At 36.0% G+C, this 19,925-nt stretch overlaps 1 protein-coding gene across 7 annotated transcripts in view; it reads left to right on the plus strand.

The window, feature by feature from the left end:
• The window catches only part of LIPJ (lipase family member J), a 42,698-nt gene that overhangs the window by 18,860 nt on the left and 3,913 nt on the right, over positions 1-19,925 (plus strand). For 5 of the 7 annotated variants that reach the window (XM_046654660.1, XM_046654664.1, XM_046654661.1 and 2 more), the window contains 6 exons: positions 95-215; positions 6,146-6,344; positions 6,844-6,953; positions 8,456-8,592; positions 9,268-9,414; positions 16,979-17,050. In XM_046654660.1, the coding sequence (XP_046510616.1) occupies positions 95-215; positions 6,146-6,344; positions 6,844-6,953; positions 8,456-8,592; positions 9,268-9,414; positions 16,979-17,050 (786 nt within the window). The remainder of the gene's footprint in view (positions 1-94; positions 216-6,145; positions 6,345-6,843; positions 6,954-8,455; positions 8,593-9,267; positions 9,415-16,978; positions 17,051-19,925) is intronic. The other 2 variants (XM_046654665.1, XM_046654666.1) reach the window with 2 other exon arrangements.

The following is a 19,925-nucleotide window of genomic DNA, read 5'->3' on the forward strand; positions in this document are numbered from 1 at the left end:
AAGCTTCATTTTTACATTTTAGGTTGGAAATGGCGAACAATTCAACTTAATTGACCAATAATCATTCTAAAAGGTTTGTTTTTTCTTTATCTAGAGCCAAATTATTTCCTACTGGGGCTACCCAGATGAAGAGTATGATATTGTAACCGAAGATGGTTATATCCTTGGCCTTTATAGAATTCCTTATGGGAAGACAAACAATGATAACAATTCAGGTAATGCCCAGTTCAAGATAAATTGGTGAATGTCTGGGGCCTGAAGTTCTTAACTTGTCCATTTCTTCTCAGTGAGTTTAGCAGAAGAAAAGAATTTGAAGATGAAGGTCATTTCTCATATATCTCTCCACATGCCTCAGGAAGAGAACCTGATTCTCCACTAGCTTTCTGTTCACAGAGTGGTTTTAATGTGTGGTGGAACATAAGTTGTTCCTTCCAGATTTTCTTTGTGGATCACTTTGCTCATATGTGTTGATTCTCTAGAATTTTCTTTGCTTAATGAGGGGCTTAGAAATGCTCCGAAACACACTAACACTATTCTGTAGGTTTGAAGAATGGCTGGTAAAAATTTCCATACTTGTCTTTATAGCTCTCTTCTTTAATAATCACAAAGAGATCAGGTTGCTAGCAGCCTCACGACTCTTTATTCTAACAATAGGTACATTTGTATCAGCAGAGTGTGGTGCAAAATGCAGCAGAATTTGTCACTAGCGTTATAATCCTAGATCTGCCACTTAACTAGCAGGGATTCAGGTGTGTGTGATTTATTGATGGACTACTGTCAGGAGAGAGTAACGTGGAAATCAGGATAAGGGAAGGAGAAGGAGCTAAGGAAGGACCCAGCTGCAATATGATCTCAGAAGAGCTCCTGAATCCATGAACTGAACCACAGAGGTGGTCCCACCCTCAAGTTAGAGAGCTAGATTTTTGCATTCCCATTTCAGTCATTGCCTGAAGGCTACCCTTAGAAAGACGTGTAATTTCCTGGGTAAGGCAATTCCCATTTGGCTGGGGGCAATTCTACAGAGAAAGGGACAATAGGCAACTCTTCAAAAGCAACACTCACAACAGCTGGGAGAATGGTTGTCTGTTTAGTAAAGGAAATCTGGATGCATCACCAAAATAATCTAATAGAGTACACCCCTTGCACTACTCAGATCCATTTGTCTTTCACATTAAGTTTATTTCATCCAGGTACAGCTTTTCCAGGATTCTTGTAGGTCAGAGGAAGATTTGAGGAGCAAAATTACATCTGCTTTTGCAACTGATCCTAAAGCCATAACTGATACTCATAGATTCCTGCCTCCACCACCCATTGTATATTCCCCTCCCTCTCAGTTAGCTTGTCTCGTGTTGTAAGCCAAATCCTCATCCTTAAGGGCTACTATATCCAGAGCAGGTCATAGTTGCTGTACTTGTACATTTACAGTTAAAATAGGGCATAGGAGTAACAAAAGATGCCCCTGTGGATCACCTGAATTTATATATATTTTTCCCTGTTCTCATTCCCTGTATCAGCAGTCCTACTCCTCATGATGATCAGAGCCAATTACTGCTGCCTGTATAGTAATGCTTTTCTTCGCCTCCCTGTTTCTAACACGAGGAGCCCAAAATGGCAAGGCAGCAGTCATAGCTTTAAGTTTATTAGGATGCTGGTGGAAGCATTTTCTCTCTCAGAACAAGGGTCTCTATATCTACAGAGCCTAAAATTGTGAGGATGGAAAACACAAATCCCTGAGGGAGTTACTGGGAGTGGTAGTGAGTGGGGCCACTCTTAATCCTACCCCTTTTTTCCTCAGATCCTTGTATTCTAGTAATTGAAGGAATCAGAAATATATTATGGCCATTTGTTTAAGGTGTAAAGGAATCTCGAATGATATCACCTATACTTACAGGATGTCATCTTCCAGCTGGCAGCTCCACTGAGCCTTCAAGGTGTTATTTCATTGCTCTATCAGGCTGGCAGCCTCATGATGGTAGTAATGTGGTAGGGTGTAGGTACCATGGTCATTTGCCAATAGCTGCACCTTCTTTGACCTGAAGTGGGTTCCTTGATTTAAGGTAATGTTATGAGGGGGTTCCATGTTGGTAGATCAGACAATCTGTGAACTCTTGAGTAGGTGCTAACTGTGGTCCTATTTGGAAAGAAAGGCAAATCATAGCAGAAATGTGTATCAATCCTACTCATAATGAATTGTTGCCCTTTCTGGGAGAAAAAGCATGTGATGTACCTAGCATGTCTCCAAGTGGCTGGTTTGGTCTCCTCGAGGGATGGTACCATAGGAGATCTCTTTTGCTGGCAGGTGAGACTTATTGCCCTGGCAGTAACTAGATCTGCCTTGGTGAGGGGGCCCATAATGATGGACCAGTGTTTAATCTACGTCCCTGCCACCATGGATACTCCTTTTGTGAGCCCACTGCACAAGCACTGGGGTGGCTAAAAACAGTGCCCAGCTGACATCTATTGGTTGAGTCATCCTATGCACTTGGTTGTTTAGTGTACTCTGTGTAGTATTTGTTGCCTTTCTTACTCCCTTCCGCTCCATGTACATGGATTGAGTATTGTTCTGGAGGGAAGGTGGGGAAAGAATCAGAGAAGAGTTTTTTGTCCTCCCTGTATGGCTGCTGTTCTGTCTCACAGATATGCATGTGAATGGACACTTTCATAAAACTCTTTCCAATCTTTTCTCTGAGGTTCATTTTGGGTTCCTGGGAAAGAATTTGCAGACTATAGACTTCCCAGTTTCTACTGAACTCAGAGGCTTCACACTGTCCTTGGAGCCTATACCTGGCCTTCACTAATTCTTCATTCTTTTTTTTTTTTTTTTTTTTGAGGAAGATTAGCCCTGAGCTAACTACTGCCAATCCTCCTCTTTTTGCTGGGGAGGACTGGCCCTGAGCTAACATCCATGCCCATATTCCTCTATTGTATATGTGGGATGCCTACCACAGCATGGCTTTTTGCCAAGCAGTGCCACGTCTGCACCCAGGATCCAAACTGGTGAACCTCAGGCCTCCGAGAAGCGGAATGTGAGAACTTAACCGCTCTGCCCTGGGCCGGCCCCAATTCTTCAGTTATTCTACCTAAACTATTCTAATTGTGTTTCCTCTCTTCTTGCAAGCATCTGTCTCTCCTCAGACTTGGGATCAGAGTTTTGGTCTGTGACATCAGCTTTCTGATGAGTTTTTTAAAAGTCATGAATTTGAACTTAGATCATTGTGAGAATGGAGCAATACTTCTTCTGGCTTACTATATATCCCAAAAGGAAGTGGAAATTCTCTACTTCTGAGTTTTTAAATTCTTCTGGTGTCCTCACCAGTGAGTGTATTTTTTTAAATTTGGTAAATGGAATATCCTCCAAGCCCCCCCAAGGCATATTAGTCAGTTGGTGGATATTCTGGTCTTGTTTAATAGATTTAGCATGCCTACAGCTGAGCCCTTTTATTATTTCCTCCACAATCTGCTCTTACAATTCTGGAATTTTATAAGCTTCAAACAAATAGCAGAATGTCAGGACTGACCTCTGGAACCATTGCCAGTCTGTTAAATTCTGTGTTGTAGGAATGCGTTACCACATGAACAAATTCATCCTTATCCAGGCTTTGATCCAACACCCTCAGGATCTCTCCCAGGCATACTCTCCCAGTTCCTGCTGTTACATACATATTAGCCAGATTTTGTAGCCCCTTTAGTGTGTAATCTCTCCTTTCCCTCAGCAGGCCCAACACTTCTTCAGTTAAGCCATGCTAGAATTTAATCATAGTTACCGAATGAGTGTCCAGGAAGGGATTGGGTGGATCTTGAGGAGAGGAAGCTTTGTTCTGAAAGTTATCTAAGTAAGGGAGCCATTATCCTCTAACAAAGAGGAGCGGGTGACTTCTGTAGTCCCAGTGAGTTCAGGGAAATCTGGGTTTCAAGGTTCTGAAGCTGTTCTACCCTGATATCCTCATCTTAAGTCTCAGGGCCCTACTTCCCTATGAAGGCTCTGAAAACACATGAGTTCTTCCCAGAGCTGAGAATTCAACCTTCCTGAAGTTCTACCATTCTTACAGTTAGGTCCTGACCGTGATTTTCACCTCAGTTTTCCCTCTGGCTATAGGAGATGAAAGTGTTTAGATGCTGCCAAAGACATCTTATGACTTTCACACTTTACTTTGAATTGGTGATTGATTTGCCCTGAGCCTCTTAATTTCTCTCTTCAAAACATCATTGGTACTTAGTAACAGCTACCTGATTTCCAAGTCCTCATAATTATATTTCCTCTGTACCTCTTAACTGTCAGAGATATTGTACAAATCAGTCATCCCTTTCCTATATCATCACAGGAATCATGAGTATTTTAGCCATTGGAGTGCTACAACATGCAAAGTTCTTTCAATACTCCATCTATAACCAATGATGTGATCCTCATTTCCAGCCAACCAGCAAGTAATCCAACTCCATGATCCCGTCCTTAAATGTCTGCTTCCTCAATCACTTTTAGTAGTAATGATGTGGGGTCAGTGAGCCGAGGAGTCGAAAGAAAGGTTTCTTGGACTCTCAAGGTCTGGCAGTAGTGCTCTTTTATTTAGAGAATAGTATGGAATAACATGGGGATAGGACCCATGGGCAGTCAGAGCTGCTGCTGCCAGCATGGGGACAGGACCCATGGGCAGTCAGAGCTGCTGCTGCATGGGGACAGGACCCATGGGCAGGAGGAGCTGCTGCTGCAAACATGGGTTGAGAGTAGGGCTAAATTTAAGGCATAGCTATGTCAGTTATCTCTTTACAAGACAAAAGAAAGAATATGTAAAAAGAGTTGTTAAAATGGTATCAGTGCTGGTAGTGTCTGGTTATTGGGTGGTCCTATAACTTTTAGATAAGAATCAAACCGGATTAAGTAAATGGCAGAAGCCACCACCTTAAATATTATCTTCAGTTAAAGACAAAGGTCAATGTTGGGGGGTGTCAGTTACATGAGGTTACCAGACAGTAAACAACTTAAGTCCTTGACTTCCCCATTAAGAGTTTCCAGAGATAAGGCCATCCCCCCTTCCTCCTGGTGCAGAGAGGGAGACACCCCCCACAGATGGAGACTTCCTTCACAAATGCAAATGTCTCCATCAAAGGGCAAGCAAATTCCACTCCTTAGAGCCTCCTTCTCATCTGCAATTTTTAACAGTAACCAGCCTAAAATAATCTTCATCAGTAACTCTTAGGTCAAGTTCCCTTGAAGCAGAGCATGTGACAGGGATTTGAGGGAATCTCAGGAAAAAGGTAATGGGGGAAGCAGAAGTGAGCAGAGGAGGAATCAAGCAAAGATGTGGTCTGAAGTGGAGTCTAGCTTCAGCCTGGTCCCTTAGGGAGATATAAAACATGAATTATGTCAGAGTTAGTCCAACCTTGAAGCAAGGGAGTCAAGCTTTTGTACCTTTGTGTCAGTTGGTCAAAGTATAGGTTGTCTCCCTCCTCACCCAGTGTGGGAGCTCCCATTTAGCCAAGAATGCCAAGAGTGTGTCTTCTGAAAAGGGACAGCTGTGTATAGTCAGCAGCTAACACAATAGCCTAGTTAGTGGGATCTATACAGGGAACCAATAGTATCATTACAGTAGATGATAATAATGTGGATAATATGTGAATGGCGGCTTGGGGCTTAAAATGAAGTTATTAGTAAGCACACTTTTTGTTACTCAAAAGGTTTTATTTCTCAAACATGTTGGAAGTATAGATTAGGGCTCTGTGAACTCTGTTAGGTGGCTAAAACAGTGGTTCTAATGATTACACTGATAAAGATTATGCCTGTGAAAAATGTGATTATATAATTATTTCGCGAAATGAAAAAGTGGGAAAATCATACAAAATGTGTTTTATATAATATGTTATGTAAAATGTACATGAGTGCCCAAATTAATATTAGATATTTGAATTAAAAAAGTTTTTTAAGTGGGACATGACCTAATTATCCACTTGCTCATTTGAAAGAAATCCATGAGTGAACTGTGTTAAACACCTCTCACATACAATGGGATTAAACATTAGTAACTTACCCTATTTATACAATTTTTTTAAATCTTCAAACTGCCATGTGTTAAAAGATTAAATTTCAGATGAGGTTTTAATGTAGATACTACAAAATTAAAAAAGAAATTGACTGTGTATTGTTTTCCAGCTCAGAGGCTTGTTGTATACTTGCAACATGGTTTGCTGACATCTGCCATCAGCTGGATTTCCAATCTTCCTAGCAACAGCCTGGGCTTCATTTTGGCAGATGCTGGTTATGATGTGTGGATGGGGAACAGTAGAGGGACTACCTGGTCCAGGAAACACTTGTACCTAAAAACAGATTCCAAAGAATTCTGGGCTTTCAGGTACAAACAAAATCAAGTTTATTTTATAAATGTATTGAACACTTTTTCTTTCTGAATGAAATAAAATAAAATATGTCTCTTTTCTCAACTCAGGGCTTCCAATAGACCATCAAAATTTATGTAAATTTTGGCTTGGAAATTAAAGAATGATTGTTTGATTTTGAGCTTATTCCTCAATTTTCAGCAGTAATGTTTATTGACTAACCCCACCTTTGCTTTAACTCCTCTTTCACTCTGTAACCCATATATTTAGTCTACCTCTCTGTGCTTAGAATATACAAACACCTTCTTTATAAGACTGCCTTGTGGCTTTTTTTATTTCCTTGACTTTGTGTTCCTAAATAAATCTCTATTACATAGGTACGTTATTCCACATAACTTCTTGATAATACCCAAAGAGGGTTGAAAATTGAATTTATTCATTTATCTATTCGTTATCTTCAAATGTTAATATAACATTAGTAGAAAGTGCATTTTTATTTTCCTTTTTCTCTTGTAGTTTTGATGAGATGGCTAAATATGACCTTCCAGCCTCCATCGATTTCATTGTGAAGCAAACCGGACAGGAGGAAATATTTTATGTAGGCCATTCACAGGGCACTACTATTGGTATGCCAAGAAAGATTGTTGCTAATATTCCTTAATGCTTTTTAAAGTTTTTAGATAGACTTATTAAGTTGTAAATAACCTTCTAGACCTCGAAGTGAGACAAAGCAGAACTGTGAGACAAGCATAGCAAAGCAGAGCCCTGAAAGTTCACATCCTGATGTCATTCCACAGCATCTTCTCTAGGCAAAAAGAATCGATAGTAAAAGCAAGGTTGTTTGTGGTTTTGTTTGTTTCCAATGTATAAAAGTTGGATATCCATCTTAAGATCAATGTGGGATCATAACAATCACTTGTTCCACAAATAGAACTTGCATAATTATTTTTCTTTTTAATAGATAACATGGAGCTTTATGAGTGAGAGACTTGAAAAGACTATGTTTTTGCAGTTAGGACAGATTAAATTTAAGAAATGCACAAAGATGAGGAAAGCCTTCCTATATTTAAAGATGACTAGTAAAGAACTTTCACCTCACAACACTAACGCCTCTATCTAATGTATAAACATTCTACTTTTGGAAAAAAATTCCCTGAGCCCTAAAATAATTCTCTTACATGGTATGGTAAACCTGTTTACTCTTTCTTGTTTATTCTTGCTACTTTGAAGGTGTGAGAAGCCATTTTATAATAAAAGCCAACATTAAATGAGTTTTTTGTAGACTGAAGCGTATCATTTTCTTATAGGAATAATCCACTTCCCACTAGAAAAAGTGTTTTGAATAACAGCTAATCCAATTTTTCATAGGTTTTTTTCTCTGATGTTTATTAACTGTGTGTGATGTTTAGTACAAATTCTCATCAGCTGTTCAATTATCTGGAACCAGGAATCCCTGAAAATTATTAAATAAGAAAATAAATGGGTGATGTACCAGAGCTTATTAACTCATAATATGCTTTTATAATTCTTCGGTTATTTGACTTCTCAGAACCCAGGGGAAAAAAAAGAACCAATAAAAATAGAGAAGGTGTGCAAGTAGATAGCTCAATAAGAAGTAAAAAAGGGAAATACTAGTATTTGTCATATCAATGACTCTAAGCAATCAATAGCATATAACTAATATTTAGTATCCTCTGTATAAGAAGGCAAGGAAGTTTTAAAATATATTAAAAGTAAATATTAAAACAATTTGACACTTACTGAATCTTAAAGTTTATGATTCATCTATCTGAAAAATTCATTTAACCTTGTTTACATCATGGCCAGTTATACAAATGTTCAGTATTGTTTCTGATTTTTAAACTACGGTGTTACAACACTGATTTATTACTAACTTATCACCTCCTATGGTCTATACTTTTGTTTTTAATTCTAATAATCAGCATTGTGTCGTGATCAATATACATATCTCATACTAGGTGATCAATAAATGTTTGATAAGTGAATTAAGAAATTAATGAGTAAATTAATTGTTCAGAGCCTGTTGAACTTACGGTTATTTGCCATGGTGTCATTTCTTACATGCTAGTAATTGCTTAAGAATAATTTATACCTTATTTTCTTTCAGGTTTCATAACATTTTCCACAATGCCAAAGATAGCTGAAAGAATCAAAATATTTTTTGCTTTAGCACCGGTTTTTTCCATTAAATACTCAAAAAGTGCTTTAATTAAAATGGCATACAAGTTGAAGTCAGTGATCAAGGTATTTTATTCCTTTCTTTTACGTGGTTGATAACCCACAGTGACAATGATTCTGTGCCTTAAAAATAAAAGGTCTTGACTTATGTTTGCATGGGCACGTGTACAAATTGAATTTTTTGGCTTCATTTACACTGGATTCTTGTCTTTGTTTCTACAAAGGAATAGGATTTTAAGTATGATACCTTTGGACATCTCATTGTGAGAAAAATCCAGCATCAAATCTCTACATGCTGCTTCCAAGTTCTGTCCTCAATTTAAGTGTTTTTTAATCTTTTATGTATTTATTTATTATTATTGTTTTTGAGGAAGGTCTTGAGGAAGATTGGCCCTGAGCTAACATATGCTGCCAGTCTTCCTCTTTTTTTTTCTCCCCGAAGCCCCAGTACATAGTTGTATATCCTAGTTGTAAGTCATTCTAGTTCTTCTATATGGGATGCTGCCACAGCATGGCTTCATGAGCAGAGCATATGTCCACACCCAGGATCTGAACCAGTGAACCCTGGGCTGCTGGAAGCAGAGCGTGTGAACTTAACTACTCAGCCATGAGCCAGCCCCAATTTAAATGTTTTAATCTACTGTAAGATGATACATTTAGTTGTAAACATAGTAAACCACATCATCTCTTGATTAATTATTTTGACCTTCAAAATATGGATAAACTCAATTTATTTTGCAGGCTTTTTCTGGCAACAAAGACTTCTTAGCTAATACATCATTTAATAGATTTGTTGGGTTGGAGCTGTGTTCCCTAAAGATTTTTGATAATATCTGCAATGATATCTTGTTTATGATGACTGGATATGATCTGAAGAATTTAAATATGGTGAGAATAAGTTGTATTTGAATTCTATTTTCTAGTTTTTAGATAGAAGCTCTTAATAGTGATTATTTTATACCTCATGTGTCATTTTATGATTTATCCATGTACACTAGTAGTTAGATCCTTACCCTTTCTGATTTTGTGACTGTACCAACATTGTGAAACTAATTTCCCTCAGCATGCTGCCATTACTTTGCTTCCATATTTGTGTTACTCTGTAAAGAACAGAGAGCAGCTGCTGTGATGGTTATCTTTATTAGCCTTTGCTATTGAGTGTTAGTTTCCTGAAGTTTCTTGTATTTAGATTGTCTTCTATTCACTTGTTTCCCAAAACTCCTCCTCTTATCTCCTGATTCCTAACACAGGTTTCCCTTCTTGTTGATCTTTTCATAATTAGAATTAGTGCCTGCTAATTATATTACATGCTCTGGCATTCATCAAAATTCCTCAAGTGGGAAATTGTTTTGATGCTCAAGCTACTATTACCAAGGCCATTTAGATTTATTGTGTATAGATTTTCTTAAAGATGTAGGCATTCATTCTAAGACTTTTTCAGCACATTAAACTAAAAATCCATATTTGATGGAAGCAGCTGTGGTATTTGGACTAGTGGTTGGTTCTTGCACCTGAAACTTTTAAGAGCTTCTCAATGAGAACCAATTTATTTATTCAAAGAAAGAGAAGTGTCCTCTTAATTCCCAAACACATTTTCATGCCACAAGGATATGCTGATTTTATCCATCCTCACGAAGGTCTTACCAAGTCTCAGAGGGATATATAAACAATTAAATAAATATGAAAAGAACACTTCATAATAGAAGAAATGAACTCAGTTCTTTTATCTAATGTGTAACAACTTTACTGTCATAGAAGGTAGAAAAGACTAGTTTAATATCTTCTTTCTCATATTTTTCTGTCTATTTAGTGTTATACACCTACCAAGGAATGACTGGAAGAATCATAAACATAATTTTTATTTTTGCCTGTCTTATTCATTCATTTTATGTTTTGTAGTATATTTGGACATTGCTATATTTTCTGTAATTATATTGTGGTGTCTTTGAGAACTTTTCTTTTGTGAACTATTAAAAAAGCTTACATTCTGACTTCTTAGCCTTTAACTTTGTGACTCTCCTTTATGGGACAAAATTTGACAGTGACATAGGTTGTAATATGGTTGTGTCCTAAGTTATCTGGGATTGTGGAAAGTTTGAAGTGGAAAAATTTCACACACAGTGTGTATGGGAATATTAAAAATTATAGCCTAGTTCAGTTTGATTCAGTCCTCTTGTGAACCTATCAAGATCTGTGGGGAAGGTAGAGTTTGACTTGGAATTTCTTTCCTGTAGACAGTATGAAAAGCCAAGAGAGAATCTTGCAGTTTGTAAAAAGGCAGTGAGTGGAATCAGACCGATGTCACTCAGGCCTGGAAAACCAAATAAGAGAACTGAAAAGAAAGGTATGACGCAAGGAAGAACGGGTGGCAAAAACTCTCACCAATGTAACTTGGAAAATGTATCATTGAACCACCCAGAATTTTGACCTTGTCCAATTCTTATGATTCTTTGAAAATGGTTTACAAAAATAAATTCTAACACTTACAAAGAGATTTGAGCCTGAGATATGTGAAATACAGTTATCAAGAGTCTATAGTTATGATTTGAGTCCCTTTAGTGAATGGATTCCTTCTTGTCTATCTGATAAAGTCAAAATAGAGACTCTGATAAATATCTCAGATTACTCATAGATAGGTGTCATGGATATTTATGAAAGCTACTTGTAAGTAAGCTTCTCCATCCAGGAGAGATTAATAGGACAAGGTGTTTTGGGTTGAGTAAGCCCCTAACTCGCAGTAGGGTAAATAGCAATGTCACTCTAATGCAAGGAATAGCTGGAATACACCATCCAGGATAAACATTATATAGGCACTGATTTCAAGAACAAGTAAGAATTATAATTAGATGATCCAATGAATACCTAAGTTTAAATTGTAGAATGCATCTGTTACAAAGTTCTGTACGGCCATTTTAAATCATTCTGTCACAACTTTATTGTTGCCAGTTTCAAGTGCCCTGAATTGCCATAGAAACAAAAGAAATTTTCTTTTAAGCCCCCAGGTATTCAAATGGCAAGAACCTTAAAAGAGGTGACATAATTAAAATTGCATTATGAGATTTTCCACTTCTGGTCATGAGTGAGTAACAGAGTCTTGAATAATCCTCTGAGCATAAACAACTAGAGAATTTGTAAAAATATAGGGGAAAAAATCCTAGGTATGCAAGGCTGGTTCAACATTCAAAAATCAATTAATGTAATCCATCACATTAACAAGCTAAAAGGAAAAATCACATGATCATATCAATAGAGATAGAAAAAGCATTTGAAAAATCCAAAACTCATTCATGATAAAACCCCCCAGTAAACTAGGAATAGAGGGAAACTTCTTCAACTTGATAAAGAATATCTACGGAAAACCTACAGCTAACATCATACTTGATGGTGAGAAACTTGAAGCTTTCCCACCAAGATCAGGTACAAGGCAAGGATGTCCCATCTCATCACTCCTTTTCAACATTATACTGGAAGCCCTTTCTAGTGAAATAAGGCAAGAAAAGGGAATAAAAAAAGTTACACAGATTGAGAAGGGAGGCATAAAATTATCTTCATTCTCAGACAACATGATATGATCATCTACGTAGAATGTTTGAAAGAATCAACAACAACAAAAAACCTCCTGGAACTGAAAAGCAGCTATAGCAAGGTTGCAGGATACAGGGTTAATATGCAAGTATCAATTGCATTTTGCAGTTTTCAAATTGCTTTTCTATATACCAATAATGGGCAAATGGAATTTGAAATTAAGAACACAATGCTGTTCACATTACACCCCCTAAAATGAAATACTTAGGTATAAATCTAACAAGAGATGAATAAGATCTATATGAGGAAAACTATGAAACTCTTATTATTTATAAATAAATGGAGAGATATACCATGTTCATGGATAGGAAGACTCAATGTTGTCAAGCTATCCATTCTTACCAACTTGACATGTAGATTCAAAGCAGCCCCAATCAAAATTCCAGCAAGTTATTTTATGGCTATCTACAAACTGCTTCTAAAGATTATTGGGTAGTGTGATGACTTTTTACATGTAACACCAAAGGCACAATTCATAAAATAAATTGATAAGCTGGACTTCATTGAAATTAAGATCTTCTACTCTGCAAAAGACAATATCAAGAAAATGAGAAGATAGGCCACAGACTGAGAGAAAATACTTGCAAAAGACATATCAGATAAAGGACTATTATCTAAAATATACAAGGAACTCTTCAAACTCAACAATGAGAAAAGAAACGACCTAATTAAAAATTGAGCCAAAGGTCTTAACAGACGCTTCACCAAAGAATGTATTTTAATTCTGTCTTATGTTTAAACATAACCCCATATTATTATTTATATAGATAATGTTCATTTAGACCCAGATATTGACCACTTTTTTCCATTTCTTCTCCCTTCAGTGCGTCTTTGAGAATTTCCTTTAATGAAGGTCTATTGGAGGCTGGTTCAATCAGATTTTGCTTGTCGAAAAATAACTTTATTTTGCTCTCCTTTTAAAAAGATATTTTCATAACTATACAATTCTAGATTGACTTTTCTTTTTTCTAGTACATGAAAAGATATAATTTTCATTACTGCAGGCTTTTATTATTGATGACATCAAGTTAGCTTTCAATCTAAAGGTTGTTTTTTCTTTCTTTTCTTTTTGATAATAATCTGTTCTTTTTGCTTATTATGATTGTATTTTGTTTTTAGTGTTGTGACATTTCAATTAGATTTCTACGTGTGGGTTTTTAAAAATTTATCCTTCTAAGTATCTGTTGGGATTCTTGAATCTGTGGATTAATATCTTTCATCCATCCTTAAATATCTCAAACATTTTATTTTTGTATTACCTCCATCTCATTTTACTTCCAGCACTCTAGTTAAAGATTTTTTTCCATTTTCTCATTTGTCTCTTGACTTATCTATATTTTCCATTTTTGTCTTTGCTCCTTTCTGAATAATTTCTTCTGACCTCGATATTCTCCCTTCAATTGTGTCTGATCTATATGCATTCAAGGGAATTTAAATTCTGTTTATTTTGTTTTTCATTAGTAGTTTTAATTTCTTGTTTCAATCTGATGGATCAATTTTTGTTTTTGGTTCCTGCTTGGAGATATTTTAAAGCCTGCCTTTTATGTCTTCAAAAAGGTATTCATAGCATTTTTTTAATCTATCCTGACAATCTCTGTTTTTTAATTGGAATATTTAGTAAATTTATTTTTGTATAATTATTGATTAGAGTATGGCTATCATCTTGCTGTTTGCTTTTTACTTGTTCTGTTGTTGTTCTTTTTATTCCACATTTCTTGACTTCTTCTATATTCTGTTCAAATACTTTTTATTATTCCATTTTATCTCCTCTATTAACTTTTTTGTTACAGCCTTAAGAAATATTCTTTATTACTACCTTATAAATTTCAAAATGTGTCCTCTAAGTTATTATTATGTACATTAAATTAGTGTTTATATTCACATCCTAAATAATGAAAGGGCTTTACAATAATTTAACTCTTTTTAATCTCTTGCACTTTTTGCTATTGTCACATATTTTTAATCAATGTCATAACCTAACATGTCACAAATCTAACAAAACATTAATATTAAGACTTTAAAAAGTCAATAGTCTTTTCTATTTACCTATATATTTACCTGTTAAGGCAGGTTCATTTCTTATTAACATCTGTACTCCCTGTTGTGATCACTCCTTTCAGCCTGAAGAATTTCCTTTATCATTTCTTAAAAGACATGTCTTGGGCTAGCCCCAGTGGCCTAGTGGTTAAGTTCAGCATGATTCACTTGGGCAGCCTGGGTTTGGCTCCCCAGCACAGACCTACACCACTCATCTGTCAGTGGCCATGCTGTCATGGTGGCTCATGCACAAAAAAAGAGGAAGATTGGGAACAGCTGTTAACTTGGTGAACCTTCCACAGCAAAAAAGAGGAAAATTGGCAATAAATGTTATCTCAGAGCAAATCTTCCTCAGCAAAAACCCCAAAAGACAGTATGTCTTCTGGCAATGAATTTTCCAAGATCTTGTATTTGAAAAAGTCTTTATTTTGCCTTCATTAAAAAAATAGACTTTATTTTTTAGAGTAGTTTTTGATTCAAAGCACAATTGAGCATAAATTACAGAAAATTCCCATAAAATCCCTGCTGCTCACATTCAGAGTCTGCCTCACTATCAACATTCCTCACAGGAGTATTACATTTGTTACAATTGATGAATGTACATGGCATCTTGTTACTACCCAAAGTTCATAGTTTACATTAAGGTTCACTCTTGGTGTTTGGCATTCTATAAGATTTAACTAATGTATAAAGACATGCATCCACCATTGTAGTATAATACAGGATAGTTTCACTGCCCTGAAAATCTTCTGTGTTCTGCCAATTATCCCTCCTCACCCAGCTCCTGGCAACCACTGATTATTTTACAGTTGCCAGTTTTGCCTTTTCCAGAATGCATATAGTTGGAATCATATGATCTGTAGCCCTTTCAGATTGGCTCCTTTCACTTAGTAACATGCATTTAAGGTTCATCCATGTCTTTTCATGACTTGATAGTCATTTCATTTTAGTGCTGAATAATATTCTGTTGTCTGGATGTGCCACAGTTTATCCATTCACCTACTGAAGGGCATTTTGGTTCAAGTTTTGAGAATTATGAATAAAGGTGCTATAAACATCAGGGTTCAGGTTATTGTGTGAACATAAGTTTTCAGCTTCTTTGGCTAAAAACTAAGGAGTGTGATTGCTGGATCCAAAGGTAAAGGTATGCTTAGTTTGTTGAGAAACCACCAACATGTCTTCCAAAGTGGCTGTACCATTTTGCATCCCCACCATCAATGAATGAAAGTTCCTGTTGCTCCAAATCTTTGGCAGCATTTGGTGTTATCAGGGTTTTGGATTTTTGTCATTTTAATACTATGTAGTTGTATCTCATTGTTTTCACTTGCATTCCTCTGATGACATATGATGTGGAGCATCTTTTCATATGCTTATTTGCCATCTGGATATCGTCTTTGGTGAGGTGTTTGTTAAGGTCTTTGGCCCATTTTTTAATCAGGTTCTTCATTTTCTTATTGTTGAGTTTGAAGAGTTCTCTGTATGTTTTGGCTAACAGTCCTTTATCAGATGTCTTTTGCAAATATTTTTTCCCCGACTGTGGCCTGTTTTCTAATTCTCTTAGTATTGTCTTTTGCAGAGTAGAAGTTCTTAACTTTAATGAAGTCCATCTTATCAATTATTTATTTCACAGATTGTGCCTTTGGTGTTGCATTTAAAAAGTCATCACCACAGTCGAGGTCGTCTAAGTTTTTTCCTGTGTTATCTTATAGAACTTTTATAGTTTTACGTTTTATATTTAATTCTGTCTTCCTTTTTGAGATAATTTTTGTGACATATGTAAGGTCTGTGTCTAGATTCATTTTTTTCATGTGGCTATCTAATTGTTCCAGCAACATTTGTTGAAGAGACTATCATTTCTCTATTGCATTTCTTTTGCTACTTTGTCAAAGATCACTTGACTATATTTTTGGGGTCTATTTCTGGGCTCTCTATTCTGTTCCATTGATCTATTTAGTTATTCTTTTGCCACCACCACATTGTCTTCATTTCCATAGCTTTATAGTAAGTCTTGAAGTTGTGTCACATTAGGCCTCCATCTTTGTTTTTCCCTTCAATATTGTGTTGGCTATTCTGGGTTTTTGCCTCTTCACATAAACTTTAGAAGTGGTTTATTGATATCCTTAAAATAGCTTTCTGAGATTTGAATAGGGATTACATTGACACTATATGTCTTCTTCACAGATTGAGGTTCTCGGGGACTACATAGGCAATGAAAACTTAGATTAAACAGATTGACGTGAAGGCTGCTATACTTTTGATTCAGCTTCACTTTGAGTAGTGTAGAACATGGGAGCCCAGTTTATCATGGAGAAGATTTTTTAAAAAATCTTTTAACTGCCCTTGTCAGGCTCTGGGCTTTGCTTTTAGTTTTCCTCAACTAGCTGAGTTCTCAAAATGAAACTTCGGTTCTCTGAGATTGGCAAATAACCATAAGGAAAAAATGGCTTCAGTGCTTTGCTGTTTGTTTTGGGCTTCTTTGTTTTTTCTCTTTCATTTATCCTGGTAATTTTCTTTCTATGCTGTCAGTTCTTTAGTGCTTTCAAAAGAGATGTGTGTGTATGCTCCATCACTTTTGATTGTTTTCAGTATGGGGTAATGGACCACATAGTTTAGAAATCCAACAATAGCTTCTATATTAATGCAAAATTTATACATTTAATAAGTACATGTCTGTGTTTAATTAAAATATAATTTTGTTTCTTTTATACTAATGTTATTTATTAAAAATTAACTCTAAATTTCCTTGGAATTATTTTAGTTCAATAAATGTCAAAGAAAATGCTTTCTCTGGTTGAGTTAAGTATAAAAATAATTTTTGTTAACCCCTCAGAGTCGTGTGGATGTATATATGTCACATAACCCAGCAGGAACATCTGTTCAAAATATGCTCCACTGGAGTCAGGTATAACTTTTAAAGTGTATTTCAATACAACTTTATTTATACTGCTCATGGTTTATCTCATCATTCTAGGGATCATACCATTGCCATAGAATGATAAATTTAGAAGGATAAAATAAAATTATTGCATATTTGTATAATTCTTTATAGTTTATAATATGTGTTTATATCATGACCTCTTAGATCCTCTAAATCTAAGCAATGATCAAAACAATGTAATTATTATCTGTGTTTCAAATGAGAAAACGTTAATTCAGAACAGACTGGGGGTCATCAAGGCCATGCTCATCATTTGACTTGCCCAAAGATTCAAAGCTATTCCTTTAAAAAGGGCTAAGACTAGAACACAGGTCTCTTGATGCCTTGTCTTTACACTTTCTCCTCTTTAAATTGTGAACTCCTTGCAGACCATGAGGAAGTTTTGTTCATTTTTGTATTTGCAAGGCCAAGAGTTTTTGGCATATAGTAGATATTCAAGAATATTTGTTGAATGAATATTGATAAAGAAAAAAATCCAGTGTGAATATTATTTTAACATCGAAGGCCGGGATGATATTGTAGAAGAAATATTATGCTTGTGATCAAAATAACAGACTTAAAATCCTTTCTCTGAACCTTACTGGCAGTGTGACATTGAGCAGCTTATTTAACCTTTATGAATTCAGCTTCCTCAATTTTTAAAATGGAATTGATAATAATTCTCTGACCTAACAAAAATATTATGAGAATTGAATAGGATAGTGATTATGAGTGTCCTTTAAAGCTAATAAACACTAGATAAGCTTGGAGTACTATCAAGATATCAGTTGAGGGCTTTCTCATTTGAAAAATGTTTTAATCTACTAAGAAGTTGTTTTGAGATAAATTATTAAAAATCTTTATTATAACATCTTTAGGTTTAGTTTATTCCTAATTATAACTAGACCAAAAATATCTAAGCAAGTTTTGCATTTATTCATCCACTGTAACAATATTTATTGACCACCTCATATGTGACCTGTACAGTTCTATGCTCATAGTATTCATCAGTGAATGAAATAAATATTCCTGTCTTCATCAAGCTTACATTCTAGTACTAGCTATACAGACAATAACCAATAAGCACAGCAAATAAGTAAATTTTAAAATTTAGGAGAGGATAGAAACTGTGAAAAAGTAGAGGGAAGAGAAGCAGGGAAAAAGGATTGGGCATGCTGGGTAATGGGTTGTACTTTTGAATACAGATGCCAGCCCAAAGCCTTAATGAGATGGTGACATTTGAGAAAAGATTTAAAGGATGTTTGGAGGTTTGCAATGTGAACATCTAGAAGAAGAGCATTCCAGATGGAAGGAATAGCTAATGCAATGCTCTTAGTTCAGAGCATTTCTGAGAGGCACAGTTAAGAGGGGAGTGTGGCTAAAAGGAGTCATTAAGGGAGAAAGTTGTAGGAAAAGGGACAGAAAAGTAATAAGGAGTCAGAAAGGAACCTTTGTGCCATCATGCAGGTTTGGCATTCACTCTGTCTGAAGTGGGTAGTCACTGCAGGTTTTTGAGCTGGGAGGTGACATGATATGATTTACATTTTTAAAAGGATACTTTGGCTGCTATATTAGGTAGACTGTAGTGGGACAAGAGTGGAAGCAGTGAGACAGTTAAGATATTATTGCTGTAATCCAAACAAGAAATGGTGATGGCTTGCACTGATGTGTTGCCACTAGAGGTGGTGAAAATGGTTATGTTCTGAATATCTATATATAATGAACATGGAACCAACAAGATAATAACAAGATTTAATGATGGATTCTATAAGGGTCAGAGAGGAGAGAATCTTGGATGACCCTAAAGTTTTTGGCCTAAGCAATGAAAAGATGAATTTGCTATTAAAGGAGACAGGGAGGTTGATGGTGGAGTGTTTTGGAGGAAAGATAAGATGTTCTATTATGGAGATCTTAAGTTTTAGACATCTAAGTGATGAATTTGAGTAAGAAGTTGGGTATAGGAGTCTAAAATTTACAGGAGACTTCTAAAAGAAGGTAAATATTTTCAATATGGATGGCAATGAAAGCCAGGAGACTGGAAGAGAGCACAGAGTGAGTATAGATAGAGAATAGGAGAGAGGATTGAGCACTGAGACATGAAAAGATTGGTCAAGCAGCAGAGGCTGAATCTTCCAAGGAAACTAAAAAGGAGCAGTGAGTCAAAAATGAATAAGATCAAGAAATTAACGGTATTCTAGAAGCCAAGTGAAGAAAAAGTCTGAAGAACGAAGGAATGAACAACTGTGTCAAAATCTCATAAGAAAATTTCTCACAATTGACCAGGTTTACAAATGTCAAGGCCATAAATATCCTTGGACCATTTCTGTGGAAGGATAGAAGCAGGGTGTGCTGATAAATGTTTAATAACTGGCTCTCTTTGTGGAGAAAAGGCTTGAGTTGTAGGACTTGCCAGTTTCTGTAGAAGAACTATTCTGGCCATGGCTGATTTCAAGCTACTAATGTGATGCCACTGTACACAGAGTTGGGAAGAGATGCCCTCAGTTGGCTCTTGCTGATCTGAGCTACCTCCACTACATCACTGGGTGGAGATAGAAGGTTAACTAGAGTGAACTGAAGAAAAAGAATGAATGATGGTTGCACAATATTGTGAACAAATGTCACTGAATTGAACACTGTAAATGGTTAAAATGGTAAATTTGATTTTAATTATATTTTGCCATAATTTTTAAAAAAGACGATGAGGTAGAGAAATTGGAAATAGTGAGAAATCTTCTCTGGAGTTTTGGTTCAAAGAAAGCAAAGATATTGATGAAGGACTGTGGTGGGAAATAGGGAGTTTTGTCTATCTATCTATCTATCTATCTATCTATCTATCTATCTTTCTATTTATCTATGCTAT

Source organism: Equus quagga, chromosome 2 (genome assembly GCF_021613505.1).
Source record: "Equus quagga isolate Etosha38 chromosome 2, UCLA_HA_Equagga_1.0, whole genome shotgun sequence".
Taxonomy (NCBI): Eukaryota; Metazoa; Chordata; class Mammalia; order Perissodactyla; family Equidae; genus Equus; species Equus quagga.